Below are 20,741 nucleotides of genomic sequence, written 5' to 3' on the forward strand. Positions count from 1 at the left end.
CGCTAAGTGTAGAAATGCATCTGGCATTTGAACCCTTAACGTGTTTTCAGGAGTCAGGCTGCTGTACCCTGAGGGCGTTGGTTGGCATCCAACCCTGGGAGGATGGGGTGCCGGTGCCTATCAGCACGTTCTTTTCATTCCGATTTTGGCGACAAAGGGCACTTGAGGCACTGCTGCCACCCGGGGCTCTGCTCCACCAGGGTCTTTCTGTTCCTCATACCCTGTTAACTTCGAACTTGGGTAGGACGGATATGAGCATACCAAAAACAACTTTTCGCCGCCATTTTATCCTGGCAGGCCGTTTTTATCCTTTTAGACATCTAAAAACTGAAGATGCTTTAAAAGAACGACCCTCACCCCCCGTTTTTGGTTTTTTTTTTATTTTTATTGTGTGCAATCTAAATGTTTTTGCATAAAGAACGAAAATAAATGGTTAACTTCTGGGTATGTGTCTGAGTGAAGGTGATGTTAACAGGGCTTTAGTTTTCATTGACAATGCCATCTGGATTTTTTTATATTCACAGCTTTTCACCAGAATGAAGTCCAGCGGCCTGTTGTCATTCTGGTGAACACAGGTCTTTTCTCGAGACCAGTTCCAAGGACAGGAACTTCTGTAGGTTTGCAGCTCAGTTCTTCGCCTATTGCACGGAAGGTGGAGCTGACGTGGAGTTGTCGCATTAGAGGTGGTGACCATTGAGTTGACCCTTTCTGCCCCATCCTACTGTACTAATAGAGCTTAATCTTCATTTTCTTTGTAATCATGAATAGAAAGATTTCCTTTCTTTGAGAACAGAACACACAAGAAGAAACAGTTGTCCCATGGTTTCTTCAGTTATTTTGTGTGGCCAATTCTACGTTTAAAATAATTGAGCCCTCTGTATTTTAGTGTCAAGTTATGGTTATGAATATATGGGTAATTTTTGATGTATGAATGTATAGATGTTTTTATATAATTTATATCATGGATCTATAGATGTATGTGGGTAGTTTTTCCCCCAGGACCATATACTAACTCTTTCATTTCTGGTCTCATTCCTTCCCTACTCCAACCCCACCTGAGATGCTGCTTTTATCATAGTCTAAATTCCATAGATAGGGGGATCAGTTTTTGGTTTCCTGATTTGTTCCTTTGATCTTTCAGGCTATTTGTAAGGTGAGATCACACTGTCCACAACAATGTTTCCAATGCTGAGAATATAGGACCACAGTAGATATGCAAATAATAACTGCATGTTAAATAAACTGAGATGTGATAATATGACTAATAGTAAATAGAATTGATTTCCTCTCATTACACCTTTCCAGAATTCTCTGGTTATTCTGTATTTTGTTTGTTTATTTTGCTTTTCCATATGTACTTCGTGATGTTCCCTCTCCCACCTACACAGAAATCCTCAACATCCTATTGGTAGTTTTATTGGGATTGTTATTTTTATAAATTAAACTGAGGAGACGAGTTTTTATATTCAAGAACATTTTATGTTTTCCTATTTGTTCAAATATTTTGTACTTTTCTCCAAAAGTATCTTCCCATTTCTTAGAACCTTTATCCCTAGTTATTTTATCTTATTTGTTGTTGTTGGAGTGGCAACCTGATACTGTAGATTTTTTGAGGATCAGTAATCCATAAAGTACACATAGAAGATATCCAGTAACTGAAGGAATCTATGCATGAGTGAATTCATCTCTAATGAGTGCTGTTAATAGGCACACAAATAAGAAGCAAAGAAACAGGTGAAATAAAATTTAAAGTGTAATCCTGTTAACAGAATATATCGAATATATTATCATGGATCATCCTGTGAAGTTACTTTCCATAGGGCCCCCTTTTTACCCACAGTTGACTTATTTTCCCATTATAAATTAATATTTATTATCTAGTTTTATACAGTTTGTCCGTAAAGTCATGGTGCACTTTTGACCGGTCACAGGAAAGCAACAAAAGATGACAGAAATCTGAAATCTGCACCAAATAAAAGGAAAACTCTCCTAGTTTCATACCTATTCAGTGCAGTTCGATGTGGGCTCGCGCACAGATTTTTTAGGGCTCCTTAGGTAGCTATCCTGTATAGCCTCTACAGACTCGTCACTGACTGATGGCCTACCAGAACGGGGTTTCTCCACCAAACTGCCGGTTTCCTTCAACTGCTTTTCCCACTGAGTCATGTTATTCCTATGTGGTAGCGCTTTGTTCTAAATGCGCCGATATTCACGTTGCACTTTGGTCACAGATTCGAATTGAGCGAGCCACAGAACACACTGAACTTTCCTCTGTACGTCCACATCTCGACTGGCATGGCCGTGGGCTGCTCCGCTGTATACACGGTGTCACATCATTATCTGCGAATGCTCACATGCTGCCACATCATCCTACAGAAACTGGAGGGGTTCTCCTTTTATTTGGTGCAGATTTCACATTTCTCTCGTCTTTTGTTGCTTTCCTGTAACCAGTCAAAGTGCACCATGACTTTACGGACACACTGTATTTGTAATTTAGTGTCACAGTTTTTTAAGTCATCAAGTTGCATTAGCTTTAAGCCTCAGGAAATCTTGATTTGCTTCATATTTTTTATATTTAAAAAAGTTAAAAAGAAATTAATGCTCAAATAAATGTTTTGTACTGATAAATGTGGACATAGGTAAAAGAGAGAGAAGCTCTACATTTCCTACACTTTGCTGTAAATCACAAATTCCTCTGACCTGCTCAGTTAGGAATTTGTGATTTACAGCTGAGCAGGTCACAGTGGGTAGTCACACCCCAGGCATGTAACTTTCTAGTAAAAGGTTTATCTTAGTCTTTGTAACCCAGCAGATGTTGCCCACCTGGTGCTAGAGAGATAGAGAGAGGCGGCTACGCAGACACAGTGGTGCAGAGAAAGAACCAGGCACCTTGCACTGGAGAAACCCCAACTTCCCAACAGTTACAGACAAAGGTTTCAAGGAACAAAAATCCTGAGTCATCATGAGTAAGGGGTTTGGATTGTTGAACTTGCTGACAGGTCACAAGTGACCAAGGGCAGTAAACCATTATTTTATACCCTGAGGTCAGCTTCAGGGCCCCTCAGTCTCGTTTCATGAGGATATGGCCAGGGAGGGTCATTCAGTTGTAGGGCTCAGGAACTGAAACACAATTTATTCCATGGTGCTATCTTCAGTGGAACAGAAACTCACACATTGTCTCCCTTAGCCGGGGCCTGGGTATTGTTTCTGGCAGCCTCAAAGAGTTAATGACTAGCCTGGGGAAGGGACAGCGCTTAGGAGGCATGCCAGAACGAAAATGAATAGAGGGCTGGAGCCACACAGAAAATAAAAATCACATTAAATCAGGACTGTCAGTTTCAGTTAGTCGGTCACTCTGTAGCTGAAAAACATCTGAACAGTGCATGTTACTAGGGTATCTTGATTGTGGCTCTCACTCATGGTATGTTATTGCTATTTCTCCTGTCTTGTTATTTATTTTTCCCAAAGTCTTACAGGGCTTAGGCTAAACAATTTCTACAATGGTTAATCAGGTGTTTCGTGACTTTCTTCTTGTGGTTATTAGTCCAACCACACAAACATTATACATATTAAAATTAAAGATATTTTCTGAAGGGTCTTAACTCCTGGGCTGCTTCACCTTAGGCAGCTGCTGTCCATTGTCCTTGTGCATCTAGGTTAACATGCCTTGGAAATTCCCCCTATCAGACTTCTCCTTCCAAAGTGTAACCATTCATAATGTTAACTAATCTAAAATCTTATCCTTCTAACATTCTCCCACCTCCTTGTAATGTTCCTTAATTTCAAATGCATATTATGTTGAGTGAAATAAGCCAGACAGAGAAAGAAAAATATCATATGACCTCACTTATTTGAGGAATCCAAGGAACAATGAGAACTGAAGAACAGAATTGAGACTGAGGAGGAATCAAAGGGATCAGAGGAAAAGAGGTCAGAGGGAAAGGGGATGATAGTGTAAGGTCGGTGGATAATGGGGGATGGTCACGTGGGGAACTCAGACCCATGAACTTTGGCTAGGACCGCCCACAACCAAGTGCGCCAAAAGGAAGCTTCCCAGGAACCATTTGGAAAGAAGCCATCGTCTTCCAGCCAGTGAAATTTCACCACATTATAGTAGCTCCACTTCCCTAGAGGGACCCCTTTAAATATCTCCCATGTGGTTTAATCCATGCAACTTCCCTGGCCTCCATGTTACCTTGGGGCCAGGGAACCTTGCCGGGCGGGATGCGTGCTCTGTACTCAATAAAGCCGTTTGCTATTCCACACTTTGTGGCTCTGGCCTCTTCCTTCTTTCTCGGCGGGGAAAAATACCTTACAAAAAGTAACAAAAAACAAATGCATAGCCCTGGCCGGTTGGCTCAGCGGTAGAGCGTTGGCCTAGCGTGCGGAGGACCCGGGTTCGATTCCCGGCCAGGGCACACAGGAGAAGCGCCCATTTGCTTCTCCACCCCTCCACCGCGCTTTCCTCTCTGTCTCTCTCTTCCCCTCCCGCAGCCAAGGCTCCATTGGAGCAAAGATGGCCCGGGCGCTGGGGATGGCTCTGTGGCCTCTGCCTCAGGCGCTAGAGTGGCTCTGGTCGCAACATGGCGACGCCCAGGATGGGCAGAGCATCGCCCCTGGTGGGCGTGCCGGGTGGATCCCGGTCGGCTGCATGCGGGAGTCTGTCTGACTGTCTCTCCCTGTTTCCAGGTTCAGAAAAATGAATAAAAAACAAAACAAAAAACACAAATGCATAAAAGAAATTGCAAGAAAAACGGCCATTTTCCAGATCACTTGACACCTTGCTCCTTGGAATATATTTTCAGTTTGGGCCTAAACTCATAAAAACTCCCCAGGGTTTGGACATTTATGTTGACACCTTCAGCATCTTAAATCCTTTTGAACTTTAAAATAAGCAATATCATCTTCCCTGCTACATAAATTTAAAAAGTGGACCTCTGATGGTTAGTTTCTATCGCCAGAGCTGTTTTTTCTAGACAGCGAGGAAATGAACGTTTTGCCCCACAATTAAGTAGTCAAATTAATGAGTCTTTAATTTAATGCTGGCGACCACGAGTGGATTCACATCCTAAAGAATTCATTGCCCCAAACGACTTAGGGGTTTGCTTTTATAGATTCTAGATGAGAAGGCACAGGCTTTAAGAAATTCTTTGGGGCCCCGGCCAGTTGGTTCAGTGGTAGAGCATCGGCCTGGCGTGCAGAAGTCCCAGGTTCAATTCCCAGCCAGGGCACACAGGAGAAGCTCCCATCTGCTTCTCCACCCCTCCCCCTCTCCTTCCTGTCAGTCTCTCTCTTCCTCTCCTGTAGCCAAGGCTCCATTGGAGCAAAGTTGGCCCGGGCGATGAGAATGTCTCTGTGGCCTCTGCCTCAGAGGCGCTAGAATGGCTCTGGTTGCAACAGAGTGATGCCCAGATGGGCAGAGCATTACCTCCTGGCGGGCGTGCTGGGTGAATCCTGTCTGGGCGCATGCGGGAGTCTATCTGACTGCCTCCCCATTTCCAACATCAGGAAAATACAAAAAAAAAAAAAAGAAAGAAAGAAAGAAGAAGAAATGCTTTGGTTCCTGTACTTGGCAGGTGAAAAGACCTCGACTTCTCAGTTCTGTCTTCAGTGTATTTAAAGAACATGTGTATTTTTTTGTCTTTTCATCCCCACTGTATAACATATACACTTAAATGTATACATACATTAACGTCCTTGAAAAATAAAACCTGCCCATTACTTTAAAATAACCATTACAAATAATTTTAATATATAGAAATCAATAATAATTCCATCATCAAAGACATTCTGGATACCAGTGTTCAAGCAAGAAGTTCTGAGTCCTTCGTGTCTTTAACTCAGAGTTACTGTTGGCACAGTAAATAACCAATCTGGGTCATTCAGTTTTCCAGTCTCTAAAATAAGCAGAGTACTCACGCTAAATACCTTCAATGTGATCCCTGAGTCCTCCTACTACTTACAGTATGAATGAAGTGGAGACATGCTTGGTGTTGTAGGTCAGGGGCTGGATCACCCCATTCCTCCTTTCACTTTTCATTTGGATACTGTAGTTTAAAATGATGTAGGTGACCAGGAGGATTATATTTTTTCCCTCCTATTTCCTGAGCTCTAAAATAGCTAAAGAAATGCCTGACAAACAAGTACCTCTTATATGCTGCCAATTTAAAAATTGCCCTGACTATATTCTTTCTAAAATAGGGAGTCACAATCCGAGAAAAGGACCAGTAACCATATGGCAGGACAATACGAACAATCATTTCTACTTCTGGTTCCTTTTAAGAAAAGTATTTAGAGAAAAAAAAATGGATTCAAATATTAGTATAAAAGTTATTAATCCCGGACTCCATTAAAGCAAACAAAACCACTTTCCCGTGTATGCAAATAAAGGAGGCAGACTCGAAGTTCTCATTGGTTAGTGGAGTATTGCCTACAGTCTACCTCCCTTTAGTATAAATATGAGTGTTGCTCTTACTTTAGTTCCATTCGCTTCCATTTTCTGAAGAGAATATTTGCTCCTTTCTCAACAAGTTATGACAGGGTGCAGAGAGCAGGGAGGTAAGGCGCGAGCCAAGGCCAAGTCTTGTTCATTGCCGGCTGGCTGCAGTTCACCGTGAGCCGCGCGCACCGCCTGCAGCGAAAGGACACCTAGAGGGGCCAGGGAGGGGAGGGAAGGGAGGGGAGGAAGTCAGGGCTGGCGCGCCCGTGTACGCGGCCGCCATGCTAGAGTGCCTGCCTGCCGAGATCCTGGAGCTATTCCAGCGGGAGTGTACAATTTTGAATAAGCTTTTAGAAAGCCAGGACCAAAGAACTTAGTGTTTATCAATCACCCCAGAGTAGGATTCCAAAGCCTACACGTGCGCAACACTCAGAATACACGACCCATTCATGGCCCAGAAGAGGACCTTGTAGAACTATTGTTTTAATGGTGCTGAGTTCCCAGAAAATAGGGGGTAATACAGCTCGCGTTGTGTAAGCTACAGGTTCTCCCTTAAAACGCTGCCTTGACAGAGTGAGATATCCTGTCGTTCCTTTTGAAGACTTGGGTCACTAGTTCCCTGAAGAAAACCAGCCCCACCCCTTTGGTTGCAGCTCTTCTAATTGAAATCTTGGGTGGCTCTGAAAAGAGCCTTTGGGTTTAACGTTAACGCTCACTAGAAAAGACGGTTTACGACCTCTCCCCGCGGATGCGGCGCGCCAGCTGGACGTCCTTGGGCAGGATGGTCAAGCGCTTGGCGTGGATGGCGCACAGGTTGGTGTCCTGGAACAGCCCCACCAGGTACGCCTCGCACGCCTCCTGCAGCGCCCTCACGGCCGAGCTCTGGAAGCGCAGGTCGGTCTTGAGGTCCTGCGCGATCTCGCGCACCAGGCGCTGGAAAGGCAGCTTGCGGATCAGCAGCTCGGTGGACTTTTGGTAGCGGCGGATCTCGCGCAGGGCCACCGTGCCGGGCCGGTAGCGGTGCGGCTTCTTGAGGCCGCCGGTGGCAGGCGCGCTCTTGCCGGCGACCTTCTTGGCCAGCCGCCTGCGCGGAACCTTCCCGCCTGCGGACTTGCGCAAGGTCTGCTTGGTACGAGCCATCCCAAACTCTCCCAAGAAGGCAGCGGGAGAAGGAATGAGAGAGGGGGTGGTTTCCGCCCGTTTCTATAAAGCGAGTCCTGCTCTCATTGGGCCAAGCACCTGCCCATCAGTTCTCACAGTGCGAGTACCGGAAGCGGCGTTCACTTCCTGAGGGCAGAAGCCTCTGAGACGGAACTTAACTCTCCTCCCACCCGCCCTTTCAACAGCCGCTGTTTTCTTTCCTTTCCCGCCTCCATCGCCTTTCTTTAACAATGCTCTTTGGCTTTTTTCTGCAGAGCTTAATGTGCATATTACAATGGCATATCTTGTTTGCTGAATAAAAAAATTGAATTTTGGCACCTGAAACGCGTTTCCTTTGATCTTTTTGAAAAGGCGCGCGCTGGCTGCGATTGGCCTAGTGATGTTTTAGCTTCATATCGAGTTTAGGTCGATCGATTTCACCTCGCTATTTAAACTGCCAGGTTTTGGTGTTTTCACAGGCTTTTCCTAAATGTCTAACTCAAACTCCTCTTTGATATTATAGCTATAACTAAATGTTAACATTTAGTTTTCACCACCTAGCGTGCTCAGAAATGTATTCCACGACATTTTACAACGTTAACGGAGATTGGTGTAAAATGGGGTTTAGGAAAAAGACCCTCAAACGTGTAAACCGTACGAAGATTGCTGCGTGTCTTTAAAAAAATCACAATGGACCCTGTAGTTCTTACGAGCTCCTGCTTAAAGACCTAACCCGGGGGGCGGGGGGGGGGGGGGCCCTGGCTGGTTGGCTCAGCGGTAGAGCGTCGGCCTAGCGTGCAGAGGACCCAGGTTCGATTCCCGGCCAGGGCACACAGGAGAAGCGCCCATTTGCTTTTCCACCCCTCCGCGGTGCTTTCCCGGGCGCTGGGGATGGCTCTGTGGCCTATGCCTCAGGCGCTAGAGTGGCTCTGGTCGCAACATGGCGACGCCCACAATGGGCAGAATATCGCCCCCTGGTGGGCAGAGCGTCGCCCCTGGTGGGCGTGCCAGGTGGATCCCGGTGGGGCGCATGCGAGAGTCTGACTGTCTTTCCCTGTTTACAGCTTCAGAAAAATGAAAGAAAACAAAAACAAAACAAAAAACAAATCCCACCTAACCTGGGGGGTTGTAGATTGAGAAAAGTGAAGATCATTTTCAAGTAGCCGCTAAGACACGGAAGAGGCAAGCCTACCCTATTAGTGAAAAGGTGGGTGGCTCTGAAAAGGCCTTTGGTTGAGACTGAGGAAGATTCCGAGATCCCACTTCACTTGCCCTAGTGGTGGCTCTCGGTCTTCTGGGGCAGCAGCATGGCCCGGATGTTAGGCAGGACGCCGCCCTGCCCAATGGTCACTTTGCCCTGCAGCTTCTTGAGCTCCTGATCATCGCGGACGGCCAGCTGCAGGTTCTGCGGGGTGGTGGCATCTTCTCGTCGTAGCGGGCCGCGTTGCGTGCCAGCTCCAGGATCTTGGCTGTCGGGTACTCCAACACGGCTGCCGGGACATGGCGCGCCAGAACTACCGTCTTGGTGTAGTTGTCTTTGCGGAGCGGACGGTGTTCCTGTCCAACGTGCTGAAGCAGGTGCTACTGTACACGGGCAACTCTGTTTCTATTTTGGTCCTTTATAAAAACGAGACTAAGAGACATGGACAAGAGTGTGGTGGTACCTGAGGAATGGAGTATAGGGAGTGAGAGAGCGAAGGGGAGGGGGAGGGCACAAAAAATACTAGACAGAAGGTGATGGAAAACAATCTTACTTTGGGGTATGTGTATGCAACAATATTGATTGACAAGATAACTTGGGCATATTTTCTTTGAGCATGTTCCCGGATTTATTGATGTCATTTCATTAAAATTAACAGAAATTAATACATATATATTTTGGTCCTCAACATATTCCCTTTCTGTATTTTTTAAAACCAATTCATGTGTTGTGATTGATACTCATCTGAATTCCAATGTTTTGATTTGGAGTCAGATTGGAAAATATAAAATAAACAACAAAATGAAAATAGCCAATGGTAACAGATTTTAAAACAAGTGTGTAATACAATGTTGTGATTAAAGCCTATTAAATTATCAAGCAAAGTCTTAACTAATACATCAGGATGTAAAATAAAATTCTTACAGTCTTAAATGTTCTAAACATGTTAATGTCATTTCACCAAGACTATGTTGACACCATCATCAGTTCATATTTTTTGTAAATGAAACCCAACCCCACTTCAGTCTGAGAAATTTCCTAAGGAGCAGGAGTCACACACTTTGAGGAAAAGTGCACAAGGCAGTGAAGTTATGGTCAGGTTTCCACACTTTGCACCTAGAGTCCAAGAACCAATGACCACTGCTTCTAGCTGGCAATGATTCAAGTGGATTGAAAATGCCATCTGCAGCAAGTATGGAGGTGGAGCTTCTGTATTCTTAAAACTGGAGAAATGAACCAAGGGTGCTTTTCCCTGGAGTTCTGCAAATGTGGCGTGGTGAAGAGAACCTTGAGATACACTCTGCTGGGTGGCAGTGGTAAATTTGTCTAAATTAGGAGCAGGTCCCAGCCTAAAATAAGCATGGGGCACTGAGGCAGGAGGAATAAAGGAGACACTGTATATTAAACAAAGCATCAGAAAATAAGACTATCAGCACCCACAGCGGAGATCTTCAAAGAATTAATGAAAACACAAATATTCAGGCAAGGCATAGTAAGTGGCCCTTGTGTCCATAAGAAATGAGATCACTTGGAAGAAATACCTTAGGCTCGTCCACAGTGATGTGAGATGGGGCTGACAACCCTGGACACCTTTAGCCTTCAGTGGCAAGTCCCAGCAGGCTGGGCAAGGTCAGGTCACAGGTGGCTGGAGCAGGGCTGGAAGAGACTGAACCCTCCCTTAGAGGAGCGAGGGAGCAGCTTACCTTCCAGCATCCCTTTTACCCACAGAAAAGGCATGTCCCTAGTGGGGGCTGAGAAGCCTGGCAGGCTTTAGCTCAATGGACTTCCTTTCCACCCTTGAAGCAGGGCCCTGATGGAGTCCTATGAAGCCTGTTTGGGGTGTTGGAGCTTTTAAGGGCGTATGCCAAGAGCTTGTATTTTGCCTTATCTCTTCTGGGCTCTGTCTGCTTTTTCTGTTCCTCTTGGTCATTATAGACCTTAAAAGCCATGGTCAGAAGATCTCGCTGAGTGGTTGGAGGTTTCTCATCCACCTATATAAAGTTTTTATGTATATTTAATATACAGAAAAGTTATGGTCAGGTATTTTAAAAAAGACAAAACAGCATTACTAGCTGGATCAAATAAAAGAGGGTAGAGGTTTGCAAGAGAAAGAGGTTTGGCATCTTCTGTAGGGTTCCAGAGTCTCTCCGCTGCTGAATAACCCTGTACATCAGCATTCAAAAGAAAAATTTTAAAGTAAAAAGCATGATAAAAAGATTTTCAGGAGTTCCAGGATATGGTCCCCCCCCCTTTTTATATTATTTACAATTTACCATTAAGTATTTGTTGATTATACTTTATAATATCCTGACTTCAAAAACTGTAAGAAATATTTGTCTTCATATTAACTTCTAACAAAATATAGTAAATGCATTTTCAAGAAACATTCCTATACTTATTAAAACATTTCTACCCCATTAATTAACAGGCAATTTAAAGAGTATATAAAAGCTGGAAAATTCCAGTGTGGCTTTCATTATTTTCCTATATACCTTGCTTCAAGCTTTGCAGCTGCAGCAGTTTGGCCAAATTAGTAAATCTCTAGGGTCCACATTCTACCCCTTTTGCTCGCTTACAATCTAAAGCACAGGTATTTCTGTACAAGGATATTTGGCACATTACACAAATTACAACAACATGACAAATCACACAATTTCAACAATTAGAAAGATAAACTTCACCAGTCTCTGAGCAATTTGCCAAATGCGCAAAATGTCCTTGGACTTCTTTCTAGCCATGGGAAAAGCTTCCAGCAAGGTCGCCTGTCACCCATTCCTCAGGGTATTACACATTATCTAAAATCCATAAGTCCATCCCAAAAAAGAACAAGTGCCCACTCCAGTCGTAGTTTAGGAATCAGTCCACGCACATGGGGCCTCAGCACCCCCTCCTCATCCCTGCCATCCTGGCAGGTTTTACACTGTCAGAAGGAGGAGCAAGCCCTGGCTGGTTGGCTCAGTGGTAGAGCATCGGCCTGGCGTGCGGGAGTCCCGGGTTCGATTCCCAGCCAGGGCACACAGGAGAGGAGCCCATCTGCTTCTCCACCCCTCCCCCTCTCCATCCTCTCTGTCTCTCTCTTCCCCTCCCGCAGCCAAGGCTCCATTGGAGCAAAGATGGCCCGGGCGCTGGGGATGCCTCCTTGGCCTCTGCCCCAGGCGCTAGAGTGGCTCTGGTCACAACAGAGCGACGCCCAGAGGGGCAGAGCATTGCCCCCTGGTGGGCATGCTGGGTGGATCCCGGTCGGGCGCATGCGGGAGTCTGTCTGACTGCCTCCTCGTTTCCAACTTCAGAAAAATACAAAAAAAGAAAAAAGAAAAAAAAGAAGGAGGAGCACATGGCAATGGCAGTTAGCAGTTCCATTTCTGCTCCAGAGAGCATGATGGCATCCGCACCTATGTCCCAAAATCGCAGACCTACCAGGGGCATAGCAGGTACTCCTTGCTGCTGGGCTCTCATCTTCTGGAGACCTTGGGTCACAACTCCAGCCCAACTCTCCTCATCTTTTAAAGAGGAACTGTAAACACCAGCTGGGCTTGAGCTCTAGGCTGCCACCACCTTCTGTTCCATGGGCCTTGCGTCCACCGGCTTTGCGGTCCCAGCCCTGGCCTCCTGCCACTGCTGGCTCTCCACAATGTCCAGGGAAATCTGCAACTCATGAACCTGTGATTCCTTCTCCAGCGGCTGCTCATTTTCCAGGTGAATCTCACAAATCTGTTTGGCCTCCTTCTCTGGTGCTTGCTCCAGCTCCAGGGTCAGCATCTGTTTCTCCCACGTTTGCTCCAGCTCCTTCCATTGCTCAGTTTGCACGTCCTGGGCAGCCTCTTCCACAGAGCTCTTGGTTTCCTCACGCATGGCTGTAAAAGTCAGCCAGCCTATGGCCCCCAAAAGGACAACCATGGGGAACCATAACATCAGCCAGTCCTGTACTCCACCACCCAATGTTGGTGGCTCCATACCGATCTGTTCCAAATCCTGCTGCAAACTATGCCAGTTTAAGTTCAGGGGCCACTGCCATCATGGCCATTCATCTGCAGGGTCACATTGAATTTGGGCCAACGATGAAGAAACAGCAGAGTTGGAGGATGGTGGGCCATTCTGTTTATTGGTGTCTTACCAAGATAGGCAAACCACAAGAAAAGCCAAGGCCTGCTTTTCCCAACGAGGGCAAGGGGTCATGGAGGAGAGAAAAAAGAAATGGTGTGGGGGGGCAGAATCTCTCTTCCAGTAATCATTAGCAAGACAATGGGCCCTCCCGGTCAGGAAGGATACCTGCAACCTCACAGACCACTATACCTGGCATTGCCTAGCCTCCAATGCAAACAACAAGCCAGCAAATATATACATCATATGTACAAACTTATTTGACCAACATTCCATTTTATTTCAATTTAAACAAGTGTGCTTTATTATTCCAATTAGAATGATATATTTGTAAGAATGAAATCGTTTTATTTTTTTAATATTAGAGCCGGCATTTCCAATTTTTGCATGCAAGAACTCAATTTAGGCCTTAAAAAATCATATTTAGACAACATTAAACAAAGACCAAACATAAACAAGAATCAGACAAAGCAGACAAATTAGAAAGAAACCTGGGATTTTAGTGATTAGAATGTGACCAGCTTGATTTTATGTAGGGCTATTTTAATAGGAACATAATAAATGATAGAAACTGAACAGAACTCTTTCTAGAAAAGTTTTGAGGCTTTAGGCAGCCGCATATGAGATTCTGTTTAGCCATACCAAAGTAGGCGTTCCCTTCGCCCTCTTTCCAGGCATAGAATAGAAAAGAAATAAAATGATCTGAAACATTAAAGAAAATTAGACAATAATAAGAACAAGCTGTAACTTTAAAGAGCATCTGAATCTTCTAATCATTCTCAAATTCTAATAGCTGCTGCTGCGTCTAACAGCCTAAATCCCTCCATTTCAACCCCCGCTTAATGGCAGATTCAGCTTACCTGGGAGAGGGATGCTTCCCCGTTCCTCTCCCGGGGCTGGGCCCCGAGGCAGAGCCCATGCCAATACTAGGATCTTGGGCCTGGGGCCTCCACGGCAGTTCCTCTACTGCTGCTCTGTGAGCTTGTGGGAGTCGCACATTCCAGCACAGGAGGCTGTGCTGCCTATTTCCCACGTGCGTGGCCGCCTGTGCTTCCAAGAGGGGACCATGACCTGGTTGGCGGCTGCTCAAGCACAAGCGAGAAGTAGCTTCCGCGGCTTCTCTGAGTCCTTTGCCCCTCAGCATTATATATATCTAGACTTACACTCATTCGCCCAGTGTTTCCCTTTTTTACAGCGTGGGCAGAGGTCTAGCTCCTTAGGAGCCAGCCAGGCTTGAAAAAGAGGCCAAGGATGATATTCGGGGGGAGCAAGGCCATTTCTAGCAAAATGCCCCAAATCCCCACATTGGAAACCAAATCCACTGGCATAAATATTTCCCGTTCTCTCATTTTTTTCTTCTTGCCCTTTATCAAAATACTCTGGAATTCTTGCCTTAATGCCTGTGGCAAAAGCAAGATTTTCCATGTATGAAGGCCTAATATCAGTACATATTCTGACATCAACTTCTTTTTTTACTACTATTTCTTTAACTTCCAGAGTCAGCCATGAAACAAATTCTTGATATTGCTCATCAGGACCTTGCCTATTCTTGCTGAATTCCTCCATTTTCCCCTTACATCTCCAGCCTGATCCAAAGCTTTTTGGAGCAGGGATCTCCAAGGGTCTGAGACAAAGACCTTGGGAGCAGAGGGTGGTGGAGGCACAAAGTTTAAAATGACCACAGCAGTGATATTCCCATCTCCCGAGATATTCTCAGACTCCAAGTTCTTCTCATATTTACATTCTCCTATTTCTATCTCATTCTGATCAAACAACTTATTCTCAAATAAAAAACATTTGTACAAAAGCAAAATGTCACTCACTTTTGAACCTATTTGTCCCATGGTTATTTTCTCCCAAATTACTTTATTATTATACTCTCCCCCCCACACTCTACTTAAAAGTTTCACTCTCTAAAAGCTTTATACTTACGTCATGTGCACACTTCTGGGGGGTTCCATTACCTCACCTCTTTCCCTTCTTAGATGGCCACATGTATGGGTGCCAATTATTGTGGTCCAGCCACGACAAGTCTATTTTGGGGTCTTCAAATGGGAAAGGGTATGAAATTGAATAAATGATAGACAGAGACTTAAAGATATATAAATACAGATGGGTTCGGGAGACGGACTTCTGCAGGCGCCCTGACCAGGATCCACCTGGCAACCCCCATCTGGGTCCAATGCTCTGTCCTTCTGGGGCCATGCTATAAACTGAGCTATTCTTAGCACCGCAGATGGAAGCCATCCTCAGTGCCTGGGGTCGATGACTTTGAACCAACCATGCCATAGATGCAGGAGGGAAAGAGAGAGAGAGAGATAAAGAGAAAGAGAAAAAGGGGTGAGATGGAGAAGCAGATGGTTGCTTCTCCTGTGTACCCTGACTGGGAATTGAATCCAGTACATCCACATCCCAGGACGACACTCTATCACTGAGTCAACCGGCCAGAACCACTGAGTTGTTAGGGGTTTTTGTTATTGTGTGTAGGAGTTCTTTATATAGTCTGATATTAATTTCTAATTAGATGTATGATTTGCAAATGTTTTCTCTCATTTATAGGTTGCTTTCACTCTGTTGATAATGTCTTCTAATGCACAATTTTTTTAAAATTCTGATAAAGTCCAGTTTATGTATTTTTTCTTTTGTTGCCTGAGTGTTTGGTGTCATGTCCAAGAAATCATTGCCAAATTTAAAGTCATGAAGCTTTTTCCAATGTTTTCTTCTAAGAGTTTTATCATTTTAGCTCTTATGTTAGATCCACTTTGAGTTATTTTTTAATGTGGTGTTAAATAAGGGTCCAACTTCTTTCTTTTGCATGTGGCTATCCAGTTTTCCCAACACCATTTGTTAAACTGACTGTCCTTCCCACATTGAATGGTCGTGGTACCCTTGTTGCAAATCATTTGCCCACATCCACGAGGTTTTGTTTCTGGGCTCTGTATTGCATTAGTCTATGAGTTTGTCTTTATACTCAGGAGGCAGCATCTTCAGCTTCCTGTCCACTTGGCTACACACTCCTTTCTGTTGCAAATAAGTGCTTATTTTTCTTATGACCAGTTCATGATCCCATCCTCAAGGCCATTTCCAGACCTAAACTTATCTCGGAAACCAGAATGTGGTTGACACGTGTTCTTTCCTATTATTCTGGATTGACAGCAAGAGAGACCAGTAGGACTGATCTCCCCAAAACTTGGTGACTCAGCGGATATGATCACAGGATTCTCCTCCTCTCCCCTCCACAGCACAGAGCCACCCCCATGGTGGAAGGATGTGCACATAGGTACCAAGAATGTCTAGTTCCCCACAGGCTGGGAATTGCCTTCTTCTCTACACAGATGCAGATTCCTGGAAACAGCAAGGAACACCTTAACAAAGGTGAAGGCATCCACCTTCTGCCACCAAGAACGTCACAACTGACAAGCGCTGACAGCTCATCAGCCCCGTAGTTTCCGGACCTGTGAGTAGAAAAGGGTTGAGAGCCAGTTTGTTATTTTGTTCAAAACTTTCACCTTCCATTCATAAAAGATAAAAAAAATTAAGCAAAGAAAGGAATTATTCTCAGACTAGGAAAAACAACAAGAAGGGACAGTTGTCAACTGCATACTGGTGTTTCCAAAATTATTCTGTAAACAACATATCTTAACAGTTTGAAACAACCCAAACGGTCATCATTGGAGGAATGGTTAAACAAAATGTGGCCTATCCACACAATGCAATATTAAAGTTTTATTTTTTCTGTGTGTCTGTGTGACAGAGAGAGAGAGAGAGAGAGAGAGAGAGAGAGACAGAGACAGAGAGAGGGACATATAGGGACAGAGAGACAGGAAGGGAGGAAGATGAGAAGCATCAATTCTTTGTTGTGGCACCTTAGTTGTTCACTGATTGCTTTCTCATATGTGCCTTGACCAGGGTGCTGCAGCAGAGGAAGTGACCCCTTGCTTAAGCCAGCAACCTTGGGCTCAAGCCAGCAACATTGGGCATCATGTCAGTGACCTTTGGGCTCAAACTAGAGAACATGGGGTCACGTCTATGATCCCACGCTCAAGCCAGAGACCCCATGCTCAAGCTGGTGAGCCTATGCTCAAGCCAGTGACCTTGGTGTTTTGAACCTGGGACTTCCACATCCCAGTTCAATGCTCTACCCAATGTGCCACCACCAGGTGAGCCTGTTTTACTCCATTTTTAAAGATTTTATTTTTGATTTTTTTAAAGCAAGTGAGCAAGAGACAGACAGGAAGAGAGAGAGAGAGATGAGAAGCATCAACTTATAGTTGTAACACTTTTAGTTCACTGATTAATTCTCACACATACTTTGCCTGGAGGGGCTCGAGCCAACCCAGTAACCCCTTGCTCCAGCCAGCAACCTTTGGGCTCAAGGCAGCGTCCTTAGGGTCAAGTCTATGATCCCATGCTCAAGCAGGTGAGCCTGTACTCAAGTTTGCCACTTTGGGGTTTTGAACCTGGGAACTGAGTATCCCAGGCTGACACAGTATTCATTGCACCACCACAGGTCAAACAATATGATTATTTTAATAATTACAACATTAAAAAGAAATTAAGTACTGATACAGGGTTCAATGTAAATCAATATCAAAAATACAATGCTGCCTGACCAGTTAGTGGCACAGCAGATAAAGCGTTGGCCTAGAATGCTGAGGTCCCAAGTTCTAAACCCTGAGGTTACCAGCTTGAGCCCAGTTCATCACGCTTGAGTGCAGGGTGACTGACTCTAGCTTGCGATCATTGACATGATCCCATGATTGCTTCCTTGAGTCCAAAGGTCACTGTCTTGAATCCAAGGTTGTTGGCTTGGAGCCCAAAGTCGCTGGCTTGAGCAAGGGGTCACTGGCTCAGCTTGAGCTCCCCCCCACCCGAATCCAAGGCAAGGCATGTATGAGAAGCCATCAATGAACAACTCAAGTGATGCAACTATGAGTTGATGCTTCTCATCCCTCTCCCTTCCTGTCTGTTTCTCTCTCTCTCTCTCTCTCTCTCTCCCTGAAAACAAAACAAAAAACACAATGCTAAGAAGTCAGACACAAAGGCCACATATTGCACAATTCTGTTTATCTGAAATGTCCAAGTTAGGCAAAACCATAGAGACAAAAAATAGATTGGCGGGTCCAGGGGCTGGGGGAGGGGTAGGTGGATATGACTACAAATTGGGGACAAGGTTTCTTTTGAGGGTGATGAGAATGCTCTAGAATTAGTGCAGATGGTTGCACTACATTTAGAATACACTCTACACCACTGAATTGTATTCTTTAAATTTCAAGTTGTATGTTATACAAATTAATATAAATAAAAAATGCAACAAAAAGAGTAAACCTACAGGGGAAAGTTTGTGAATGGATAAAAATAGCAACCTTTGGCGGTTTTGTGATCATCCCAGCACAGGGTTGCTCTCAGTGGGAACCCACTCCATTGACTCCGCATCCGTGAATGGTTTTTTGGATGCTGGAAATGTTACCAATCCATTGGCACAAAGGTGGGTTGACCAAAATGGAACTGAGAGAGCTCACTTATCCACTCAAGGCAGAATATTCTGTCTGAGCTGCCTTTGGCAAGAGAAGCTGGGGTGGGGTCCACCGCTGTGGACCATTGTGGCTTGTAATTCCGGGTCTTCAGTGAGAACGGTGCAGAATTAAGGAAACAGACTCATTAAGAGAAAAGGATGGGATCGGGAGGCCTCTTCAATGCTGATGGCAATATCCGAGCGCCCCATATCCCCAGTTTGCTTTATTATATAAACATATGCAAATGAAGGAAGTCCTTGTTACAAAGTCACACATCTGAGGCAAAAACATGAACTCTCCCAAGTCATACAGGAATCCCCCCCCCTTCCCCCGCCATACATAAGTGAAATCAACCAACTTCTGAACAAACAAAGGGTGAGAAGAGACCCCCCTGGGCTTGGATGGAGGGCAGCAGAGGGTGGGCTGCTGTCAGCCTGGGTGATGGGCACTACTGCCACGGAAGGCCCCTTGTGTCTCCCCCACACACCCAATTCCCTAAGCGCTGCTCAGTTCATGATGCCAGCTGGCAGTGGACTTTTGTGTACAATGTGAATCAGAAGCTGTGTCGGCCCAGGACCAATGGGGAGCAATGGGATAGCATGAGGCTATAGGGCCCATAGCATAGAAGCCCCTCACAGGGGATCTGTAATGGGCAGGCTCCCCACTCCTGTCTGCATTGTGGCATGAATAGGGCATGGGAAGGATCAGCTGTGAAGCAGGGGTGTGTGGCCCCTGCAAGAAAAAGTCCCTCCTGCAGGAAGTTCCAGGACCTGCCAGGCCCTTTAGGGTCAGTTGTGAACCCAGGGCACAGGCGGCCGCAGGGGACAAGGTCCGAGGGATGTGTCTCATGCGTAGGCCTGTGATCGTCTTCCTGGGAGACTTGTGGCCCCTGGGTCAAACGGACCATGTGAACACATGGCTGGATGTGGGCACACATGCACTAGTGAGCACTATGTGAGTGATGGTGAATGTGTGTGTCTTGTGGGCACAGGCATGTTTGTCCTGGAGGGAGAGTGTGTGGGCTGGTGCAGCTGAAAACAGGGAGGAGGGGGCTGTTGGTGATCTGTGGGGGGACTGGCCATGCTGGCAGCCTCGCCCTGTACAGGACCTTCCCCCCAGGTCTCTGTGAGCTTTGGCAGGGCCGCCCAGGCCCAAGGACATCCAAGGCCAGACTGGAGCTGCTGTGCCCAGCTCTCTCACGAGATTTCCCCTCCCTGCACTTCTCCCTCAGGACCTCTCTCCTTCCCACACTTCTCCACCATTTCTCTCTCTCTCTGTCTCTGTCTCTGTCTCTCTCTCTCTCTCTCTGTCTCTCTCACTCACCTCCCCCTAGGGAGAGGCTGGCCCTGGCCCTGCCGGGCATTTTGGGCATACGCAGCTTGGCTGTTCCCCAGGAGACTAGCCTGCCCTCCTGGTGCCTGCGTGAATCCGGAGGCCTCTGGGAAGCTTTGTCTGTTCATCTCCGACATGTCTCGCTGTCACCCCATCTTATGGGGTCTAAATGAGGGTTCGGGCAGATGGAGCTGCGCAAAGCAGTGGGGACAGACGTGATAATTAAAGAGGGTGCCAGCAGCCAGCACAGTGGGCACCAGCATGCCCAGGAGCATGAATGATCAGAATCTTCACAGAGCTTCCCTGGGACCCTGGGGACTCCGGAAATCAGAGACTAAGTTCTCCCACCCCCACACAACCCTGGGCACACTGCAGCGATGATCCCATTTCCCAGATGGGGAGACTGAGGCCAAGGGAGGCCAGTGGGTGGCCTGAGGCCACACAGCACAGCAATGGCACCCACTGTCAGGATTTCCCTGTCCTTGGGTGGTAGTGAGAAGGCCTGGGAGGGGGCCTGGGACACCACACGTGGTGTAGCTAAGGAGGACTATCTGCCATGCAGTCACCAAACGTTCCCTGATGATTCCATTGCCACCCTAAGAGGCTCAACTCAGTCACTTTCCAGAGTCAGTTCTCTACCCAAGAAGAATTCTGGGGTTTCACTTCACTCTCCTATTCATTCCATGGACACTCACTGGGCCCTGCCCCCACCAAGTCCAGGGCGTGTGTTGAGCCCTGGGAGCCAATAACGAAGCTGGTCTAAGGCTGGGTAGATGGGAGAGACACCCATGTTTGGGCCCCTCTGAGGCCCAGCCTGAGGCCACCTCCTCGGATAAAGCCTTGCCTATTCCTCCCAAAGGCCTTGAGTTTCAGAGGATGTGCCGGCTGCCATTGCCTGTCTATCCCCCTGGCCTGTGGCTTTTGTGGGCCCAGACGACAGGGCCTGCCCACGGCAGCAGCTGCATAGTATGGTTGCGTAAAGGGATGCCAGAACCTTTTTGGTGAAATGCCA

The 20,741-nt window shown here is 46.1% G+C and overlaps 1 protein-coding gene and 1 pseudogene across 1 annotated transcript; both read right to left on the reverse strand.

Annotated features, from left to right (window-relative positions):
• Positions 1–7,168: 7,168 nt before the first annotated feature.
• Positions 7,169–7,579, reverse strand: LOC136386866 (histone H3.1-like). Its single transcript, XM_066357985.1, has one exon. The coding sequence runs from the start codon at positions 7,577–7,579 to the stop codon at positions 7,169–7,171; it is 411 nt and encodes a 136-aa protein (XP_066214082.1).
• A 1,273-nt stretch (positions 7,580–8,852) lies between these two features.
• On the reverse strand, positions 8,853–12,236 carry LOC136386884 (histone H2A type 2-A-like; annotated as a pseudogene).
• Positions 12,237–20,741: the final 8,505 nt, after the last annotated feature.

This window comes from Saccopteryx leptura, unplaced genomic scaffold (genome assembly GCF_036850995.1).
Source record: "Saccopteryx leptura isolate mSacLep1 unplaced genomic scaffold, mSacLep1_pri_phased_curated manual_scaffold_18, whole genome shotgun sequence".
Lineage (NCBI taxonomy): Eukaryota > Metazoa > Chordata > Mammalia > Chiroptera > Emballonuridae > Saccopteryx > Saccopteryx leptura.